At 45.1% G+C, this 22,014-nt stretch overlaps 1 protein-coding gene across 1 annotated transcript in view; it reads left to right on the top strand.

The window, feature by feature from the left end:
* Nucleotides 1-22,014, top strand: part of MYO15A (myosin XVA) — a 162,140-nt gene extending 140,126 nt beyond the window's left edge. Inside the window, exons 58-64 of the mRNA XM_089694083.1 lie at nt 459-555; nt 4,275-4,435; nt 6,171-6,304; nt 7,134-7,267; nt 8,663-8,796; nt 11,798-11,938; nt 20,421-22,014. Of these exons, the coding sequence (XP_089550209.1) occupies nt 459-555; nt 4,275-4,435; nt 6,171-6,304; nt 7,134-7,267; nt 8,663-8,796; nt 11,798-11,938; nt 20,421-20,522 (903 nt within the window). The 3' untranslated portion in view covers nt 20,523-22,014. The remainder of the gene's footprint in view (nt 1-458; nt 556-4,274; nt 4,436-6,170; nt 6,305-7,133; nt 7,268-8,662; nt 8,797-11,797; nt 11,939-20,420) is intronic.

Raw genomic sequence — 22,014 nt, 5'->3', positions numbered from 1 at the left:
GATACTTCTCAGGCAGACATCAACAATCCAGCAGAATGAACCAACTCCGGATAATATTAATAGTAAGCAAGAAGGAGAAGGTTTTTCATAGTGTAGTATTTAAAATCAGCATTTTTATTCAGATAAAGAAGCTACTCACAAGTATAAAAAGAAAACCGCCATAACAATCTCAGTTCTTCCCGATCACCGCCACGAGGGGCGTGATGACGTCACTGCTGTAGCTCCACCCAACACGTTTCGTCCAAAAGGACATCATCACTGGGGCAACGAAGTATCAATAATATATCAATATTTTCCTGATTCACAGTATTCTGAAAATGAATAACATACAACCTGGAGATTAATAGCCTAGTAACATTCAATTTTGCTCCCATTTGGACAGAGCATGCAGTGGATTAATAGCTCTGCATATTTTTTTTTTATAAATACATCCCTTATAGCATTCTTTTATGATTTAGGTGGCCTTTGATGTCATAGAAGAGATCTGCACTGAGATGGGGGTGCACAGAGATGAGGCCTACCATGAATATGCCATCTTTGCTGTTACCAACCGGGGTAAGATGAGGAACAACACTACATACCTCCCAACTGAAACCAAAAGATCAACAACCACATCTATGTTCCCTTAACTATTAAATACACACTTCTCTTGTTTATTTAAAAAAAAAACAAAAGAAAAATATATTAACAAATGCATTGATACAAAAAAACCACCAAAAATACAATATCAAGTCAAGTCCCTTTATAAGCATTTTTAAGTGGAGAAGTTCTTAGTATGGAAAGTCTTGATGATACTGTCTATGTTACTGAACTAGAAGGCAAAAAAACAGGAGGAGCCATCAGAGAATGTACAAAGGGAGCCACATGAAGGGACAGGTGGTCAGAGAATGTCTTTCTTCTCTGCTGATCATCCCCTCTGTTGAGTTTATATATTCCTATAAGGAAAGGTTTAGGACTTGTAGCATTAGGTTGAGTCTCCTGGGCTTAGAAATCATGCTGATGATGCATGCCAAAAAAGGGGCAGTAAATATACATGGTTTAGGGAGGGAAGCACAATGGGATGTAGCACTTTCAGGCAGCTCATCATTATTATTATTATTATTATAATACAGGATTTATATAACGCCAACAGTTTGCTCAATATAAGGGAGACAGTACAATTACAATACATTTCAGTACAGAAGGAATAGGAGGGCCTGGCTCGTGGAGCTTACAATCTAAAGGAAGGGGGAGGTGATACAAAAGGTGATAGCTGCAGGGGATGATCTGGTGGAGGTGATTCAAGTACAATTCTTAGGTGGAGGTGGGATAGGCTTCCCTGAATAAGTGGGTTTTCAAAGATTGCCTAAAGGCAGACATGGTGGGGGCTGACCGGGCATGCTGTGGTAGGGAGTTTCAGAGTATGGGAGAGGCTCTGCAGAAGTCCTAGAGGTGAGGGGCAAAGCAGCTCATCGGGGTATCCACTTCCATAAAACTGCCATTGGAACCCACATAATATGGGTGCCCTGTGAGTTCTAGAAGCAGTATAAGGCCAAGTGACACCCAAGATGGATGATGTGCATATGTGGGCTGCAGAGTCAGTAATACTGTAGACATTTGTGAGTTCCAAAGCAGTCTCAAGCTAGAGAACAAGGTTATGTGAATATGTGGGTTCCAGAGACAGTCTCAGGCCACATGGCGCCCAGTCAACATGACATGCATATGTGAGTTCTACAGTTCTCAGATCAGGGGACACCCAGGCAAGATGATGTAAATATATGGGTTCCAAAGGCAGTCTTATGGAAGTGGACACCCTGATGAGCTGCTCTGCCCCTTCATGGAGCAACAATGAGAATTAAAGAAGCTGAGATGCTTATTTGCACAGGTACCCTCTGCAGTTTATATCTGTCTTAAACCCCTGGCCAAGCTATGGGGCAACTAATAGCCCGTAAGATGGAGCAGTGATATGTACCCGTCTGTGGTGCTCAACATGACAAAGGTAGCTTCTTGTACAATTCCTGTCCAAGCAACCCTGGAAGTGGAGACAAGGACTGCTAGGGCAGCCGAACGGCACCGATACCAGGCAGTTGGACCGGAAAACCTGAGCTTGGAAGTACTGACATCAGATTAGCAGTAGTGTGGTGGCACGTTTGGTAAGCCAAGTTTGGTAACCGCCAGATGGATAGGTACAAAATTTACAAAGTTCTGGTCAAAGAAAGGCAAGGATAAGCGAAGTACAAAATCAGAAGGCAGAAACTTGGTCAAAGGTCCAGGCTGAGGTTAGTAACATGGATGAGCAGCAGACATGAACAGGCAAGGGTACTCCAGAGAAGAGTCAAACATGGCCGGGGTCAGGAACAGAGTCAAGCAGGATTCAGTAACATGCATAACAATAGAATAAGCCGACAGACCATCCAGTAATGATCCTGTGGCTGGCTTCAGGTTTAAATAGCTCACCAGGCACCAAGATCTGTGGCAGACACGCCTGTGCGTCCACGTGCATGTGGTGCAATTGCATGGAAATGGGCATGACTTCTCTGACAGCCACAACAAGGTTCCTGACAAGCTGGTTATAAGAAGCTTAATAATTCTGCCTTCAGTATTCCTCTCATGTTGTCACTCACTAAATTACCATTACTTAGAATGCAAAAAGAAGCACAGGTGATAAGTATCCGATTTTTATTCTGTAATTACTGCAGTTACCGTATATACTCGAGTATAAGCCGACCCGAATATAAGCCGAGGTACCTAATTTTACCACAAAAAACTGGGAAAAACTATTGACTCGAGTATAAGCCCCATCATTAGTATCAGTGGGAGGAATAGTGCCCCATCATTGGTATCAGTGGGAGGAATAGTGCCCCATCATTGGTGTCAGTGGGAGGAATAGTGCCCCATCATTGGTGTCAGTGGGAGGAATAGTGCCCCATCATTGGTGTCAGTGGGAGGAATAGTGCCCCATCATTGGTGTCAGTGGGAGGAATAGTGCCCCATCATTGGTATTAGGGGGAGGAATAGTGCCCCATCATTGGCGTCAGTGGGAGGAATAGTGCCCCATCATTGGTGTCAGTGGGAGGAATAGTGCCCCATCATTGGTGTCAGTGGGAGGAATAGTGCCCCATCATTGGTGTCAGTGGGAGGAATAGTGCCCCATCATTGGTGTCAGTGGGAGGAATAGTGCCCCATCATTGGTATTAGGGGGAGGAATAGTGCCCCATCATTGGCGTCAGTGGGAGGAATAGTGCCCCATCATTGGTGTCAGTGGAAGGAATAGTGCCCCATCATTGGTATTAGGGGGAGGAATAGTGCCCCATCATTGGTGTCAGTGGGAGGAATAGTGCCCCATCATTGGTGTCAGTGGGAGGAATAGTGCCCCATCATTGGTATTAGGGGGAGGAATAGTGCCCCATCATTGGTGTCAGTGGGAGGAATAGTGCCCCATCATTGGTATCAGTGGGAGGAATAGTGCCCCATCATTGGTATCAGTGGGAGGAATAGTGCCCCATCATTGGTATCGGTGGGAGGAATAGTGCCCCATCATTGGTATCAGTAGGAGGAATAGTGTCCCATCATTGGTATCAGTGGGAGGAATAGTGCCCCATCATTGGTGTCAGTGGGAGGAATAGTGCCCCATCGTTGGTGTCAGTGGGAGGAATAATGCCCCATCATTAGTATCAGTGACACCAATGATGCGGCACTATTCCTCCCACTGACACCAATGACACTTGCTGACCCCTGTTGCAGTATGGTGCTGCTGCAGCCAGCATATGTGGTTGCAGCAGCACCTCTGCACTGCACACTTACCGGCTTTTCCCTCACTCGATTTTTGCGGGTCCGCTCGGCTCTGCCTCCTCGCCCGTGATTGGCCGCCTGTGTACCTTTCCTGAGCTACAGTTCTGGCGGCCAATCACCGGTGAGGAGGCAGAGCCGAGCGGCAGGAGTGAGGGAGTGGCCGGAGTGACGGAAGGAGCAGCGCTTCCTGGATGGATCATCGTGGGAGCCAGGTAAGAGACAGCACCCCTCTGCCCACCCCTGTACACGCCCCCCTTGACGGAGCCTCGCGCCCCCCCTGCAGACGTTGACTTGAGTATAAGCCGAGGGGGCCGTTTTTCAGCACAAAAAATGTGCTGAAAAACTCGGCTTATACTCGAGTATATAGGGTAATTTAATTGGAGGTATACAGTATGGAGGAAATAAAACCAATTGTCTTGCATAAGACCTCACCTTGCCTGATTAGACGAAGCCGGCGGTATTCCCTTCTCCAAATGTTACATTGTGATCTTACCCTCCTACAGGTCAGAATGTGCGACCTCTGAATAGAAAGGAATACATCCTGGATGTTTCTGCTGAAATGGAGCAGACTGACAGCAACTACATGTTCTGGTTCAGAAGAATCATCTGGGCTCAGCCGCTAAAGTTTGAGAATGAGCTGTATGTGACCATGCATTATAACCAGGTAAAGTAGAACAATGATAAACCAAATTCTCTAAATATCCCCAAAGAAAAGTAAACCTTTCACCCTTGAAAGTACAAATATATAAAACCTTTTCTTCAAACTATCTAGTCCCCTTCCTTAAATACAAAATAACCTAAATCAATTCAAAATAGTCCACCACAAGTCCACACTATTATTAGGTCTTCAAGCGTTGAAAATTGTCCCATTCATCACTTCAAATCCAAGAAACCTCAAAAGAAATAAACTAAATATAGTGCATTAACTTTTAACAACAATCAAATATTGTGATACCATGCAAGAAAACACTCATGAGGAAAAAGAGAGAGAGAAAAAAATTTGTAATAAATCACTACTTTTGGTGAATCTCACGTGTAAAAATTACTAAAAATAAATAAGTAAATAAGGTGAATACACCTACACAGCCCACTTGTGGGGTGAAATCCACAGCAAATGACTAAGCTTGTGATATATGTGCAAAAAGTGCCAACACTCTAACAAACAGATACACAGCAAATGCTCAACTTGTGAGTATATACTGATCCACAATCCACATAAGTGCCACCACTCTGGTAGGGTTAAATACTATTACCCCTGATGAATGGGACAATTTTCAACGCTTGAAGACCTAATAATAGTGTGGACTTGTGGTGGACTATTTTGAATTGATTTAGGTTATTTTGTATTTAAGGAAGGGGACTAGGTAGTTTGAAGAAAAGGTTTTATATAAAGTAGAGTAATGGACATGGTGGAGGCTAACTATTACTTCTGTTGTGTGCTAGATTGAGATGTGGGCAGCACAGTGGTTAGCACTTCTGCCTGGCAGCACTAGGGTTGTTGCTTCAAATCCCAACCACGGCGCTATGTGCCTGGAGTTTGTATGTTCTCCCTGTGCCTGCGTGGGTTTCCTCTGGGTACTCCGGTTTCCTACCACCAGGGCTGCTGTTAGAAACCACAGGGTCCCATACAGCCAACCTGACAGGGCTCCCATCCCAAAAAACAAAAAACAGTTGACTAGGCTTTAGTTATGAATGAACACAGTGAGTGATCGGTACTGATCACTCATTGTGTTCATTCAGGAAAGGAAGGGGCTGGTAAATGTGACATATTTACCGGACCCTTCCCCCAATCTCCATCCTGAAGGATCCTTTTGTGTGCTTACAGCTGCCGTTGAAAAAGGAGAGGAAGGAAGCCAGCAGCACTGTGGGGGCACATAGGGGGAATCTGGGCAGCAAGGAGAAACATATGGTGCACAGGGAGGGTGATGGGTGTGTTGGGGGGTATTGCTGTAACCGATCCCCTTTATGGCTCTCTCTGCAGCAGCTGTTAAGCCAGACAGGAAGCCAGCTTTTAGCTGCTGCACAGAGACACATACAGGGGATCGGTTCCCGTAATTGCCCCCCCCCCCCCCCCGCCACATCAATGACCCTCTCTGCCCATATCCAATTCACCCAACTGCCTGGGCCCCGTACAGAAGGACTGGTGGTACCCCCTTATCCACGGCCCTGCCTACCACACTCCAAAGACATGCTGGTAGGTTAATTGGATCCTGTCTAAATTGTCCCTAGTATGTGTATGTATGAATGTGAGTTAGGGACCTTAGACTGTACACCCCATGAGGGTTAGGGACTGATGGAAATGGACAATATATGTATGTAAAACGCTGAGTAAATTGACAGTGCTATATAAATACCTGTATTAACAGAAATGGTAATATCCCTTTGCTCTCTTTTGCTAGGTCTTGCCAGATTACTTGAAGGGATTGTTTAATGTTTTCACTCACGCCAAGCCCTCCGAGCAACAATTCCAGCAAGTTTCAAGACTGGCGGCCTTACAACATCGCGCTAAGGATAGCGTTTACCTGCCTACTGCGTACGTACGCCATCTTTCCATTTTGCCATGTGACATCTGTGAGATTTTTTTTTTTTTTTTTTTGCAATGCGCAGTGAAAACTGGTAGATGGGTTTGGTAAGAAAAATTCAAACCCCACTTAAAGGGAACAAAAGCCTATTGGCATAGAAGGAGGTCAAATGCAGATCCGAAAGAAACCAGCTGCAGGTCAAATGCACCTGTCATTGAACATTGATCTCAGAAGCATCTCAGTCTGATGTCAAATACAAGCAGGATGCACCTGAAAGCAAGCTGCATTTGCCCATCAACACAAGCTCCTTATTTTCCTATGCATATACACCTGTATGCCTATACTGACTTATTTAAAGCCCAACTCCATGCAGATAAAACATTTATCCCTTACAGTTTGGCTGTGTTGCACTGCAAGGATGAATTCCTTATTTTGTCCAGGGGAGATGAGAAACCAGTTTACTTACCGGAGCCTCCGCTCCTCCGGTAGATGGCGCTCCCCCATGATCCGGCAATGGACTGTCCTTGATGTCCCCATGTCCAGAGCAGGGCTATGGACCCTTCTCTGGTCTTGATAATGCCAGAGCCCTAGACCGGCGAAGCATGGGGGTGTGCAGACTCTGTGGGGAATGGTCTAACTGTGTGAAGGAGCAAAGGATCGGGTAAGTACATATTTTTTCCCCTAGACGAAAAGGCACAACCCAATTTTTTAATTGCCAGGAGTTGGGCTTTCACATATCATAGCATTTTTTTTTTTACAACTGAACAACCAGAGAACATATTTACCTGTACCACCTATGTGATGACCTTTTTTGCTCTAATTCTCTGTATTGTCCTGTAGGCGTGAAGTCCAGGATTATATCCCCAACCAGTTCTACAAGTCTGTAAAGTCGCAGTCATGGTTGAACATGGTGATGCAGCACATGCAGCAGATTCAGCCTTTGAGTCCTCACCAGGGAAGAGCTCAGTTCCTAGGTAAGGAGCTTCCACTGGAACAACAGGTCTTATCCAGAATATACCATCAATATAACTGTGACAGAGTACTTACACAAATTAGGGATGCTTATTTTGCAAGCTGAATCATTCTGAGGCATCAATTATTTGAATTTTTTTCTACTTGCCTTGAAGGATGAAGGATTCTTCATCATCATTTTATTGATTACTACCAAATATGTATTTTATTAGCCCTGATGAAAGAGATGCAGATCCTCTTGGACCTGCTTCTTCATAAATTGCTGTGGTATGGCAGTATAGCAGTGGCCTTCTGACATTTGTTTGTATTTTTCAAGTATTGGATTTTTTAAAATTATTTATACTGTCCCCCACCGGCTCTAAGGCTGAGAACTGAGCGATCAAAGACCGCTGATCGCTCAGTTCTCCCAGCTGCTCTGAGCAGGCAGGAGAGTAGTGACTGTCAGCCACCGCTGTCTGCTCTGTCCCCCCCAGTGCTCACTGCAGCACTGGGCTGTGGAGGGGACGGGAGCGGCTGGGCTCAGGCTTTTGGCAGCTTGCTGAGAGGCTGAGCCAGGTGCCTGTCCAGGCTCTTGGATGGATCCTGACTATACGGTCACTGTCTTTCCCCAGCCTGGACTGGCTCTGCGACATCCGCCGACAACAGGATTAAGCCCGCTGTCTGCTGAAAACGGGTCACAGGGGTGCAGAACGAACTACAGGTGTACCTCTGTTTACGAACGCCTCGGTAAACGTAATTTTCGGTTTAGAAATAAAAATCCATTGAAAAGAATGCCTCGGTTTATTAATTTTTTTTCGCAATACAAAGTAAATTTCCCTATGATGCATTGCACCTGGGAGGTTTATAGCTCCGCACCCGTGCATGCCGGAGTCTGTGGGTAGCACGTGGCATAGAGTGTAGAGGTATCGAAGTGTTTTTTGCTTGATTAGTCATGTCCCTGTACAGCATTTATGCCTTTAAAGTGCACTTTATAAAGAATTTTGAACAGATAAAATAATTTTTTTAAACTTTTCTGGGATACTCTTCTATCCAATACAAAAACAAAAAGTTTTGCCTAGGCATGCACTGTAAGGCGGACCTTCACCAGATGTGCCTCAGAGCTTCGCGTTCTTTGCAAACCCTGTGCACATGCTGGTTTTCCCCAACCATCTGTGTACACACAGGGTTTTCCTGCGCATGCACAAAGATGGTGATCAGGGAGGCCACAAACCTCCCTTGTCTTTGCACATGCCTGCAAAATCACTTGCGCATGGTCAGAGGCACCAAAGGGCTCTGCTGGGACCTGAAAGCCAGGCAGAGCCTTTCGGTCTATTTGTGCATGTGCAATAATACTGGCGCTGGCAGGGGTTGTGTGGGTGACAACACGTGAAATGGCAATATGCTTTCTCCTCTTACAGGTCTGGTCAGTGCCTTCCCTATGTTTGGCTCTTCTTTCTTCTACATCCAGAGCTGTAGTAACAACATGGTCATCTCCCCGTGTATCCTGGCTATCAATCAGAACGGGCTGAATTTCCTGAACAAAGAAACCCATGTATGTATAAATGACACGCAACCCGCAAATATTTCTGTTTATTGTGTTGATGAGATGAATCTCACAAGGACCCCCTAAGGCCACCTCAGATGTGACATCTGCTTCCCTCATGTGATGAGTAATGTCATATCCTGCAACCCAGACAAGACTTTTTTTTTTCTCAACTGTTCCCTTTAGCAAGAGTCTAGAGACAGACACCACGCTGCTATATTGCAACTGTACAATAAAGTATCCAGCTCTTGAAAAACGACAGTAGAGTAGGCCTACAACTGGCAGTGATACTGCTGCTTCTCCTGGTTGGCAGTGCTAAAATTCAGTTTGGCGATCAGTATGCCCTCTGGTGCTCTTGTCATCTTAGGTATGGGGCACTTTAAGCCTGACTACAAATCTAGGCTATCTCCAAGTCTGCTGTTGATATTCTAATAGGCATAAGCTATACAGATCACCTAAATGTAGATTTGCACAAACCCAGCAATGTGCAAAGTCTTTTGAGGCCACATCTACAGGTATCATACTCACCTGCTTGCCATTTGTCATGGCGCCATTTGCTTACCGGATTTGGTTGCCTTTAGTTGGTACACACCACACAACTTTCACTCCAGTTTGTTTGCTATTATAGCACACATTATTTCTTTGAAGGAAAGGGAGCCACTAGTGACTGCTCACTGTTGTGGTCAAAGATGAAAAACCTGCACTAGCAAATATATCCTTCAACTGCGAACATCTACATCAGTGGTTCTAAACTACGAGCCTGTGGCCTTCCTCCTGACGGGCCTCCAGCTAGATGCAGATTCCCTATCCTCCAACAGTGCCTCCTGGTTCCCAAAGTGCCCCCTATAACCTTCTATAGTTGACGGCAGTACCCTTCAGCCCCCACAGTACCACCCAGCCTCCCACAGTAGCCCCGAGCAAATTTCAGAGCCTCTAGTTCCCCATAATGCCCCCCAACCTCCAGCAGTGTCCTTCACTGCCTCCCATAGTTCCTCCAAGCCCCATTCAGCACTCTACAATCTCCCACAGTGCCCCTGAAAATTCCCTGGAGAGACCTCCAGCCCCAGAAACCTCATCTGATCTATGGTCATTATGATTCCACACTTAAAGTGTTACTAAACCCAGGACCCTGTATTCACCATATCTGGTCTCCCCGGACCCTACATTCACTATATCTGGTCTCCCCGGACCCTGTATTCACCATATCTGGTCTCCCCGGACCCTACATTCACTATATCCAGTCACCCCAGACCCTGCATTCACTATATCCAGTCATCCTTGACCCTGCATTCACTATATCCGGTCACCCCAGACCCTGTATTCACTATATCTGGTCTCCCCGGACCCTGCATTCACTATATCTGGTCTCCCCAGACCCTGCATTCACTATATCCAGTCACCCCAGACCCTGCATTCACTATATCCAGTCATCCTTGACCCTGCATTCACTATATCCAGTCATCCTTGACCCTGCATTCACTATATCCGGTCACCCCAGACCCTGCATTTACTATATCCGGTCTCCCCGGACCCTGCATTCACTATATCCAGTCACCCCAGACCCTGCATTCACTATATCCAGTCATCCTTGACCCTGCATTCACTATATCCGGTCACCCCAGACCCTGCATTCACTATATCCGGTCACCCCAGACCCTATATTCACTATATTCGGTCTCCCCAGACCCTGCATTCACTATATCTGGTCTCCCCAGACCCTGCATTCACTATATCTGGTCTCCCCAGACCCTGCATTCACTATATCCAGTCACCCCAGACCCTGCATTCACTATATCCAGTCATCCTTGACCCTGCATTCACTATATCCAGTCATCCTTGACCCTGCATTCACTATATCCGGTCACCCCAGACCCTGCATTTACTATATCCGGTCTCCCCGGACCCTGCATTCACTATATCCAGTCACCCCAGACCCTGCATTCACTATATCCAGTCATCCTTGACCCTGCATTCACTATATCCGGTCACCCCAGACCCTGCATTCACTATATCCGGTCACCCCAGACCCTATATTCACTATATTCGGTCTCCCCAGACCCTGCATTCACTATATCTGGTCTCCCCAGACCCTGCATTCACTATATCTGCTCTCCCGGACCCTGCATTCACTATATCTGCTCTCCCCAGACCCTGCATTCACTATATCTGGTCTCCCACAGTACAGAGAACATGGAAATGCAATTATTTTAGTAAATATAAACTGCTAAATACCTTTTCTTGTCAGCAGTATATAACAGTCTTGTGACTTCTATTAGTGTCCAGCAGAGCACTGGTTAATCTTATAGGAAGAGATTGACTGTCTTATGAGACTGCATAACTCCTGACCCTCTGTCTGGACCAGGGGCGGACTGACAACTCATGGGGCCCTTGGGAAATAGGGGATTATGGGGCCCCTGTGTCCTTGCCCAAACTCAAAAAACCCTATGAAAAGGGTACCAGGGGCATCTCATGGGGCCCCCTACTGACCCCGGGCCCTCGGGCAGTGCCCAAGTTTCCAAATGGTCAGTCCACCCCTGGTCTGGACAGTGCTGGTTGGCCCTTTGCTGATCACACGCACCCTCTCAAAGAAAAATAAACTCTCTAGCCAAACACACTAAACTGAGCATGTGCAGAGTGCCTCCTAGAGCTCTGTGCTATCATCAGATGGATTGGGGACAGTAGAAGAAGGGAAGGATCAGAGAAGACAGGATCAAACAGCCTTTTTATACAATGCAGAGGATCAACCCCTTAGGTTCCACAGTCAATATAACAAGCATGCTTTACTGCATATATAGACCGATTTTACTGTTGTGGCTTTTTTAAAAACGTAGCCAGTCCCAGCTGCTCATCTTTTAGTTATGAGTTGACTTTTCTGATTATTTTAGTGAAAAAACAGGTGTTTGCTTTTTTTTTTAGGCCTTTTTATTTGCTATTTTGTTAACCTGAAGACACTAATTGAGCTTCTTTTGTGAAATGTATTATGAGTTACAAGTCAGTTTTCGGCTTACAGGAGCTGGTGGTGACATTCCCTCTCAAGGACATCCAGAGCACCAGAACTCAGCGTCCAGCACCGGGGTTCAGTTACCCTTACGTGGATGTACTGCTGGGTGACGTGACATCACAACGGATAACACAATTACAGCTGGAACAGGTAATACGTGATAGAGAAGCATACAAAAAACACCGACATCGCTCTGTGTGGCCCATGGGTACGGTACAAACATGATGTTCTGGGTAACAAAAGTTTTATCCATGGTGGGTTATTATCTAAGTCAGGGATGTCAAACTGGCGGCCCTCCAGCTGTTGTGAAACTACAAGTCCCATCATGCCTCTGTCTTTGGGAGTCATGCTTGTAACTGTCAATCTTGCATTGCCTCATGGGACTTGTAGTTTGGCAACAGCTGGAGGGCCACCAGTTTGACATCCGTGATCTAGGTGATCTGAGCAAAAATCCAGCATTGTTTTTAAAGCTGATCTCCAGCTTTAAGCCCGTGTTCACACTTCTGCGGTGCAGCATATCGCATGTGATTCGCACAGGAACCGCACTGCATTCCTGTGCAAATCATATGTGAATTCTCTGCGGTGCAGTTTGAGCCGTACATTGTGTATGGCTCACATCGCACCGCATCAAAAAGGTGCAGGACCCTTTTTTTGGTCCGCATCAGAATCGGATTGCATGGGTATTCACACCTATGCGTTCCGATTCTGCACATCGCACCGCATTTTGCGAAGCGATTTTGGGGTGTGGTTAAATTAACATACACGCCTGCAACGGTTCGCATGAATGGGGTGTGATTCTGATTTGATGTGAATTCTGCACCGCATCAGTGTGAACCCAGGCTTAGTACAGTTTAAATATTTTCCCTGGGTGGACGTCAAATGATGTCCTGGGAGGGAAGTGGCTATACCGGGATGATGCTTGCACCTGCACAGCTGGCAATGGGCTTTTCATAGGAAGTGATTTGATTGGCTGAACAGCCAATAGATCACTTCTACGGGCATCCGATCGGGGAGCCAGGGACCGCTGCGCCCGACTGCAACAGCTGCACTACAGAGAGAGAGAGGAACTGATGTTGTTCCTCCCTCTCTGTAACCCCAGAAACTGAAAGCGATGAGGATTTCGTCACTACCATTTTCGGCTCTTTGTTTGCCTGGCCATTAGCTGCCGGGAAAGCAGCCGATCAGACAGCTCTGTGCCTGATCAGCTGCACTGGAGGACAGAGGAGAGATTTGGGGTCTAATAAACCTCAGATCTCTCCATAAAGAGGGCCATGCTGTCAGAAGGGAAGTACTTCATTTCTTGTGATAGCAATAAAGTTAATAAAAACAAAATAGTGTAAAAAAAAAATGTTTTAAATAAAATATTTGCTTATGTGCAAATGCGAACGCATTCGTTAAGTCCCGCATTCATATGTAAACTGTGATCGCACCACACTTGTGAGGTATCGTTGCAAATGTCAGAGCGAGAGCAATAATTCTAGCACTAGACCTCCTATGTAAAGGCGTTTAAAGTGTCACCTATGGAGATTTTTAAGTGTCGTAGTTTGGCGCCGTTCCACAAACGTATGCAATTTTAAAGTATGACATGTTAGGTATCTATTTACTCGGTTTAGCACTATCTTTTATATCTTATCAAGAAATTGGGTATTATATTGTGTTTGTGTGCCAAAAAATTCAATAAAGTGTATTTTTTCCCCAAAAATTGTGTTTAAAAAATTGCTGAGCAAACACCGTGTGACATAAAAAATGACAACACCCGTCATTGTATTCTCTAGGGCCTCTGCTAAAAATATATATATTGTTTGGGGGTTCTAAGTAATATTCTAGCAAAAACTTTTTTAGATTTTTACATGTATGTGAGAAGTGTCAGATTTGGCCCACTAGCCAAGTAGTTAAATAGTTTGTTTGGACTGTGCTGGCCCAAATTAACTATTACCTTCTATACATGCAGCTGCTGGGGGTGCTGTATAAACTGTACATAGCCTCAGCTACATACAGTATAGAGCGCTATGTTTCAGCAGCAGGAGGGGAACTTCATATCCCTCTCCCACAAAATCAAGACAGGCGAAGCGCTGCTCATCCATTCACAGAGAGCCATTCCCCACGTAAGCCAATCAGAAGAAGCTTTGTATTCATTCCTAGATGCTAGGCTCCCTGTGAATGACTGAGCACTTATCCCAACTCAGTTTTGTTCTGGGATCGGGATGGGACGTTTCCATCCTCCTGCTGGAATACAGCGCTGTATACTGGATGTAGATGAAGCTTCATGATACTTAGGAGTATGCCGTAAAATATCTTAGTCGAAGGAAATAGGGATGGGAACTCTGACAGCTTTTTATTTTTGTCTGCGTCCCCAGAATTTACTTTCACTTCCTATCCAATGGGGAAATAGACAGTAATGAAAAGCTATTAGTGTTTTTTTTGTTTTTGTTTTTTGTTTTTTTACCGTTATCTGAAACTAGCAAAAAGGTTTTATCTGGAGCTCTACTTTCAGCCTTTATTGCAGTTACATGAAATATAAGAATTATCTGAATATTAAACTGATAAAGAATTACAGTTTCATGCATTGATTAGAAGTCATTAATCCACTTATAAAGGTGGCACGGACCAGAGCTATAAAGACCTTAAAGTCTGGGACGATTTGAGGAAAGGAGGAACGCCCGGTATCCAAAAGAATTGCGTGTTTGGAAGTCCATTCAAAAATTTTTAGCTACAAGTACATCAAGCCGACGTGTTTCAGGAGAAAGGATGTTCCCTTCTTCAGGGCTGTCAAATAGACACAAGCAATAGGCAGAAAGGATAATATTACCAAATGGATAAAAGAATAATTTCAAAAGATAATAATATATTATATTATTACCCTTCATTTAAAAAAAAATAACAAACATGTCTATACTTTCTTGCTCTGTGCAGTGATTTTGCACAGAACAGCCCAGATCCTTTTCTTTTTGGGTCCCCGCAGGTGCTCCTTGCTCCTTCCCCTCGAACAGTGCCCCCAAGGAAAGCCGCTCGCCAAGGGGGCACTGCTGCGTGCTCATCCCCCCGCTGCTGCTCTATTCATCCATAAGACACATAGAGCTATTGCTTGACCCCGCCCCCCACTCTCTTCTCATTGGCTCACTGACTGATTGACAGCAGCGGGAGCCCATTGGCTGTCTAAAACCAATGAGGAGGATGAGTTTCCAGACAGCAGAGGCAGTCGAGAACGTCGCTGGATCAGATGCAGCTAAGGTAAGGATTGGGGAGCTGGGGGGGCCACTACACACAGAAGGTTTTTTTTACCTTTGTGCATACAATGCATGAAGGTAAAAAACCTTGAGCCTTTTCTGACTTTTTATATTTAAAGTGGTTGTAAAGGATAATATTGTGGTAATAAGTAGATAAAAGAATAATTTTAAAAGGTAATACTATAATACTATATTATAGTATTACCTTTTAAATAATTATTTTATCAATTTGGTAATATTATCCTTTTCTGTCTTTTACACATCTTCCTATTGCATGTGTCTGTTTGAAAGCCCTGAAGAAGGGAGAATCTCTTCTCCTGAAATGCGTCAACATGATGTACTTGCTACTCTAAATAAAAACTCTTGAATTGACTTCCAAACCCACCATTCTTTTGGATACTGAACACTCATTTGTCCCAGTTATACATGCGGAAACAACCTTAAAGCAGTACCAAAAAGGCAGCTGCCCAAGACCAAAGACGGGTTACGACATATCTCCACCATTGGGAACATTCCTACTGGAAAGAATCCTTCTGATCTGCCCATATCACCACCGACCCAGGACCAGCGACAGATTTAGTCAGTCCAGTTCAGATCTCCAACACATACAAGATAAAGACCTTAAAGTAAAATGATATCTTTATTTTTACCAGTTTAAATTTTTTTTTTTTATAAATTATTTATTTTACATATCAACCTAAATAACGGTTCAGCTATGACTGTGTATTTGAAATGCTCCTTTCTCTCTCCTCTGTGTCTGTTCTGTACTTTGCTAATCCTTTGGATCTTTAACAAGACCAGATAAGAGGCGGTATGTTTTGTAGTCACTAAGCATGCACCAGCAATCATTGCACTCATCTTGGTGTTCATACCCATCTTACATCCTTCATAAACAGATGATGGTGTGCAGTAAAGCGGGATTCATGTTAGATTTGTTCATTGTATTTATTTATTATTTTACTTTCTGTTAGAGCTGTTACTTTGGTCATTTATTGCACACACATTTTGACTTTATCATACTTTTGTAAGATTCATAAGTGAATGTAAATCATCTTATTGGCAAATTTTTGAATCAGTCTCTCAAAGTCCCCACCACCTGCCTCCCCCCACCTCCCCAAGCTCCTGATATTGTTTGTTTAAAGAAAAAAATAAATAAAACAAATATATACACACATATACATACACATGCACACACACATATATAGTTTGTTTTAAGAATAAAATAAATAAAACAAATATATACATACACATGCACACATGCACACACATATATTGTTTGTTTAAAGAAAAAAATAAATAATACACACATGATAATTGTGATGATTATGGCTTACAGCTCATGAAAACCCCAAATCCACAATCTCAGAAAATGAGAATATTACATGCAATCAATAAAACAAGGATTGTACATAGAACAATATCAGACCTCTGAAAAGTAGAAGCATGCATATGTACTCAGTACTTGGTTTGGGCCCCTTTTGCAGCAATTACTGCCTCAATGCGGCGTGGCATGGAAGCTATCAGCCTGTGGCACTGCTGAGGAGTTATGGAAGACCAGGATGCTTCAATAGCGGCCTTCAGCTCTTCTGCATTGTTCGGTCTCATGTCTCTCATCTTTCTCTTGGCAATGCCCCATAGATTCTCTATGGGGTTCAGGTCAGGCGAGTTTACTGGCCAATCAAGCACAGTAATCCCACGGTCATTGAACCAGGTTTTGGTGCTTTTGGCAGTGTGGGCAGGTGCCAAGTCCTGCTGGAAAATGAAGTCAGCATCCCCATAAAGCTCCTCTGTGGAAGGAAGCAAGAAGTGCTCCAAAATCTCCTGGTAGACGGCTGCGTTGACCCTGGGCTTAATGAAGCATAGTGAACCAACACCAGCAGATGACATGGCTCCCCAAATCAACACAGACTGTGGAAACTTCACACTGGACTTCAAGCATCTTGCAGTGTGGGCCTCTCCATTCTTCCTCCATACTCTGGGTCCTTGGGCCTCTCCATTCTTCCTCCATGCTCGAGGTCCTTGGGCCTCTCCATTCTTCCTCCATACTCGGGGTCCTTGGGCCTCTCCATTCTTCCTCCATACTCGAGGTCCTTGGGCCTCTCCATTCTTCCTCCATACTCGGGGTCCTTGGGCCTCTCCATTCTTCCTCCATACTCGGGGTCCTTGGGCCTCTCCATTCTTCCTCCATACTCGGGGTCCTTGTGCCTCTCCATTCTTCCTCCATACTCGGGGTCCTTGTGCCTCTCCATTCTTCCTCCATACTCGGGGTCCTTGTGCCTCTCCATTCTTCCTCCATACTCGGGGTCCTTGGTTTCCAAATGAGATGCAAAAGTTGCTCTCATCAGAAAAGAGGACTTTGGACCACTGAGCAACAAACCAGGTCTGTTTTTCTTTAGAAGAAAACGAACTCTCTTGCGCTCTGTGACCCAACCTGGAGTAGGTAGATGGAACCAGGACTTGAAAGTTTCTACCACCAGTGCATATGGGGTTGTGCAGCTTCAAAGGCTAGGGAAGCCCGACCAATACTGTGAAGTGAAAACAAACAAAAAGCGCACAAACCTTGCGCATTACCTCAGTAAGCCAAAATTTATTACTTACAGAATAATACTCAGAAGCTCTGAGGAAGAAGGGACGCCCTTCAAAACACGTCAGCTGTACCCTGAGTGTCCACTCCTATGATGGGACTCGCGCAGGCTGCTTTTATCCCTAGTCCCTTTGAGGACTTCCATGCTTGATATACTTCATTGTTTGTGAGTATTATTCTGTAACTAATACATTTTGGCTTACTGAGGTAATGCGCAAGGTTGGTGCGCTTTTTGTTTGTTTTCGCTTCAGTTTTTCTTTAGCTGAGGTAAGAAGCTTCTGACGTTCTTTGTTGTTCAGGAGCGGCTTGACAAGAGGAATACGACATTTGAAGCCCATGTACAGGATCCGTCTGTGTGTGGTGGCTCTTGATGCACTGACTCCAGCCTCAGTCCACTCCTTGTGAAAGTCCCCAACACTTTTGAATGGCCTTTTCCTGACAATCCTCTCCAGGCTGCGGTCATCCCCGCTGCTTGTGCACCTTTTTCTTCCACACTTTTCCCTTCCACATAACTTTCTATTAATCTGCTTTGATACAGCACTTTGGGAACATCCAACTTCTTTTGCAATTACCTTTTGAGGCTTTCCCTCCTTATGGAGGGTGTCAATGATGGTGTCAGGTCAGCAGTCTTTCCCATGATTGTGATTCCTACTGAACCAGACTGAGAGACCATTTAAAGGCTCAGGAACCCTTTGCAGGTGTTATGGCTTAATTAGCTGATTAGAGTGGGACACTTTGAGCCGAGAATATTGCACCTTTTCACAACATTCTCATTTTCTGAGATTGTGGATTTGGGGTTTTCATGAGCTGTAAGCCATAATCATCACAATGATGACAAATCACGGCTTGAACTATCTTGCTTTGCATGTAATGAGTCTATCTCATATATTAGTTTTACCTTTTAAGTTGCATTACTGAAATAAATGAACTTTTACACGATATTCTAATTTTTCGAGCTTCACCTGTATGTATTTTTATATACATATATATATATATACACACACATATATTACATACATACACAAATACACAGAAAATATATTTCTAAAGGTGCTATTGACAAAAATGTTTCACTTGTCAGGTACAACCCATGCAATCCATACATACAAATAAACCAAAACAAATAAGTTCAGAAATGAAGGTATATGTAATAAAATGGAATGACACTGGGCAAAAGTATTGAACACATGAAGAAAGGGAGGTACAAAAAAGGCATGGAAAGTCAAAACACCAGCCGAAATCTATTTATCTAAACCATTGTCAGCAGGACAGGACGTGAGGGCAAACACCTCTAACAGATTAGCAGTAAGGCATCAAAGGGGAAGTACAACCGTACATCTTGGCTGTACTTCTCCTGTGGATCACAGGAGTACAGTCTGTTCTGCATACCTGTGACCTTTTTGACGTCACTCATCTGGTCCAGAATGGGGAAAGATCCTGACTTTAAAGGAGTGGTACCTGGCTCAGCCTCTCAGTGAGCCGCTGAGAACCCGAGCTAGCCACTCCCTCCCCTTCCACAGCCCAGCGCTTCAGTGGGGACAGGGGCAGAGCAGAGTGGTGACTGACAGTCATCGCTCTCTGCCCACAGCTGCGGTGAGAACTCAGCAATCAGCGGTCATGTGATCGCTGAGTTCTCACACTTAGAGCTGGTGGGGACAGATGCAGCATCCACCTAGGTAAGTATGATTTTGGGGAAAAAAAAAAGCCATCCCATATTTCTCTTTTACAGAGGGTTCACATATGTGCGGTGCGGTATGTCGCATGTGATTCGCACAGGAACCGCACCGCATTCCTGTGCAAATCACATGTGATTTGTGTGCGGTGCGATTGGAGCCAGTGTTTGGCACTATTCGCTCAGAACCCGCACCAAAAACATGCAGGACCCTTATTTGGGTCCTCACTAGAATCAGATCGGATGGATATTCACACCTATGCGATCCGATTCTGCACATCGCACCGTGTTTTGCGGACCGCTTTCGGGGTGTTGTTAACTTAACATACACACCCGTATCGGTTCACATGAACGAGGTGCAATTCTGAATTTGCACTGAAAATGCTGCAGATTACGGACCGCATCAGTGTGAACCAGGGCTTAATGGCTGATGGGCAGTAAAACCCTGCAGTAGTGCTGCGCTTTTACAGTCCCCCTAGCTGCTACCCTTTTTAGCTTCAGAGGTGGAGGCTGGGGGTGTACACATGCCACATACTACAGCAGGAATTGAAGCAGCTGTCGCTTTTGAGTGAATGAGGCCATCTGCAAGCGGGCCGCAACTGTGTGAATGCAGCGCGCTGGTACCTGGATCAAGGGGTTAAAGCAGACAGCGAGTCGGCGATATAACACCTACTTGCTGCTTGTCAAATGTTCTCTAAAGACCAGGGGCGGACTGACAACTCATGGGGCCCCCGGGCAATAGGGGATCATGGGGCCCCTGTGTCCTTGCCCAAACTCAAAAAAGCCTATGAAAAAGGTACCAGGGGCATCCCATGGGGCCCACTACTGACCCCGGGCCCTCGGGCAGCGCCCGAGTTTCCAAATGGTCAGTCCGCTCCTGCTGAAGAGCGTTCTGGACATGAATCGGTCTTCAAAGAGAAAATAATGAGCTTCAAAAACCCAGCAGTGCAGTACAGTAGTCCCCACGCCATCTCAAACTATAAAAAAATTTTTTGCCTTGGTATATTCGGTAGGCTGGTCCAGATGTGAATTCATGACTTTAAAAAGCCCCTTTTTCAGATATCAGCTTACTGTGTGTCCCATGTTTCTGTCCCTACAGTATGTATTCAATGAACGTTCTCCTTTTCACCTCACTTTTCTTTCCTACAGGGCCTGGAGCTGTGCAGGGTGGTTGCTGTACATGTAGAGAACCTACTGCAAAGTCGCGACAAACGCCTGACTCTGCCACCCAGCGAGATCACGCTGCTATAATCGCTGCCGCCAGAGGAGTCTTCACTGGGCACCTGATATCAGTCATTCCACACAGAAACTCTTGTAACTACCCCTGAAGATCCCTGATCAATGCGAATTATTATTTTCATCTAAACCGACCAGATAACACAATCCTAAAGCAGATTCTGAAAACAATATACAGATTGGAGGGTCCGTAGCAGGGGAGGACTGACCATTTGGAAACTCGGGCACTGCCCGAGGGCCCGGGGTAGGTAGGGGGCCCCATGAGATGCCCCTGGTACCTTTTTCATAGGCTTTTTTGAGTTTGGGCAAGGACACAGGGGCCCCATGATCCCCTATTGCCCAGGGGCCCCATGAGTTGTCAGTCGGCCCCTGGTCCGTAGGGTTATAATGCTCATACATACTGCTCATACATATGGGGAAGAATGGTCAATATCTGGACCTGTGGCCACTCCTACTTTTATACCTATTCAATACCTGGGTGAGTCTGAATGAGGAATAAAAAAACAAAACAAAAAAAAAAAACACATGAAACACGGCAACTGACATTTTCAGAAGCAGATCCTTTAAAGGAAACCTATACTGGAAGCTGAAAATGCTAGTTTGGCGGCTGTTTTGCTGATCCAGTTGTTAAAGTGTTACTAAACCTACAACAGTACAATCAGTCTGTATATGCAGCAACGCATGCTTGTTATACTCAGTGTGGAACCTAAGGGGGTAATCCTCTATATTGTGTAAAAAGGCAGTTTGATCCTGTCTTCTCTGTTCCTCCCCTTATTCAAGCGACCACCTCTTATCTCCTGATAAGACAGACCAACCTGTAAGCATTTTGCACATGCTCAGTTTGGTGTGTATTGCTAGCGAGTGTTTTTTTTTGTCTTGGGAGAGTGCATGTGATCAGCACGGGGCCAGGCAGAGGTCAGGGGTTCTGCATCTTCCAGAGCAGAAAGAAAACTTCTCCTACAAGATTTAACCAGTACTCTGCTGGACACTGATAGAAGTCCCAAGACTGTTATATACTTCTGATGAGAAAAGGGATTTAGCAGTTTATATTTACTAAAATAATTGCATTCCATGTTGTGTGTACTGTGGGAGACCAGATAGAGTGAATGCAGGGTCCGTGGAGGCCAGATATAGTGAATGCAGGGTCCGGGGAGACCGGATATAGTGAATGCAGGGTCCGGGGAGACCAGACATAGTGAATGCAGGGTCCGGGGAGACCGGATATATTGAATGCAGGGTCTGGGGAGACCAGATATAGTGAATGCAGGGTCCGGGGAGACCGTATATAGTGAATGCAGGGTCCGGGGAGACCAGACATAGTGAATGCAGGGTCTGGGGAGACCAGATATAGTGAATGCAGGGTCCGGGGAGAGCGGATATAGTGAATGTGGGGTCCGGGGAGACCAGATGTAGTGAATGCAGGGTCAGGGGAGACTGGATATATTGAATGCAGGGTCCGGGAAGACCAGATATAGTGAATGCAGGGTCTAGGGAGACCAGATATAGT

This window comes from Staurois parvus, unplaced genomic scaffold (genome assembly GCF_062004578.1).
Source record: "Staurois parvus isolate SC_StPar_1 unplaced genomic scaffold, SC_StPar_1.0 ptg000649l, whole genome shotgun sequence".
NCBI classification, from domain to species: domain Eukaryota; kingdom Metazoa; phylum Chordata; class Amphibia; order Anura; family Ranidae; genus Staurois; species Staurois parvus.
The sequence above is the reverse complement of the archived record's forward strand: the minus strand, read 5'-3'. Positions and strand labels throughout refer to the sequence as shown.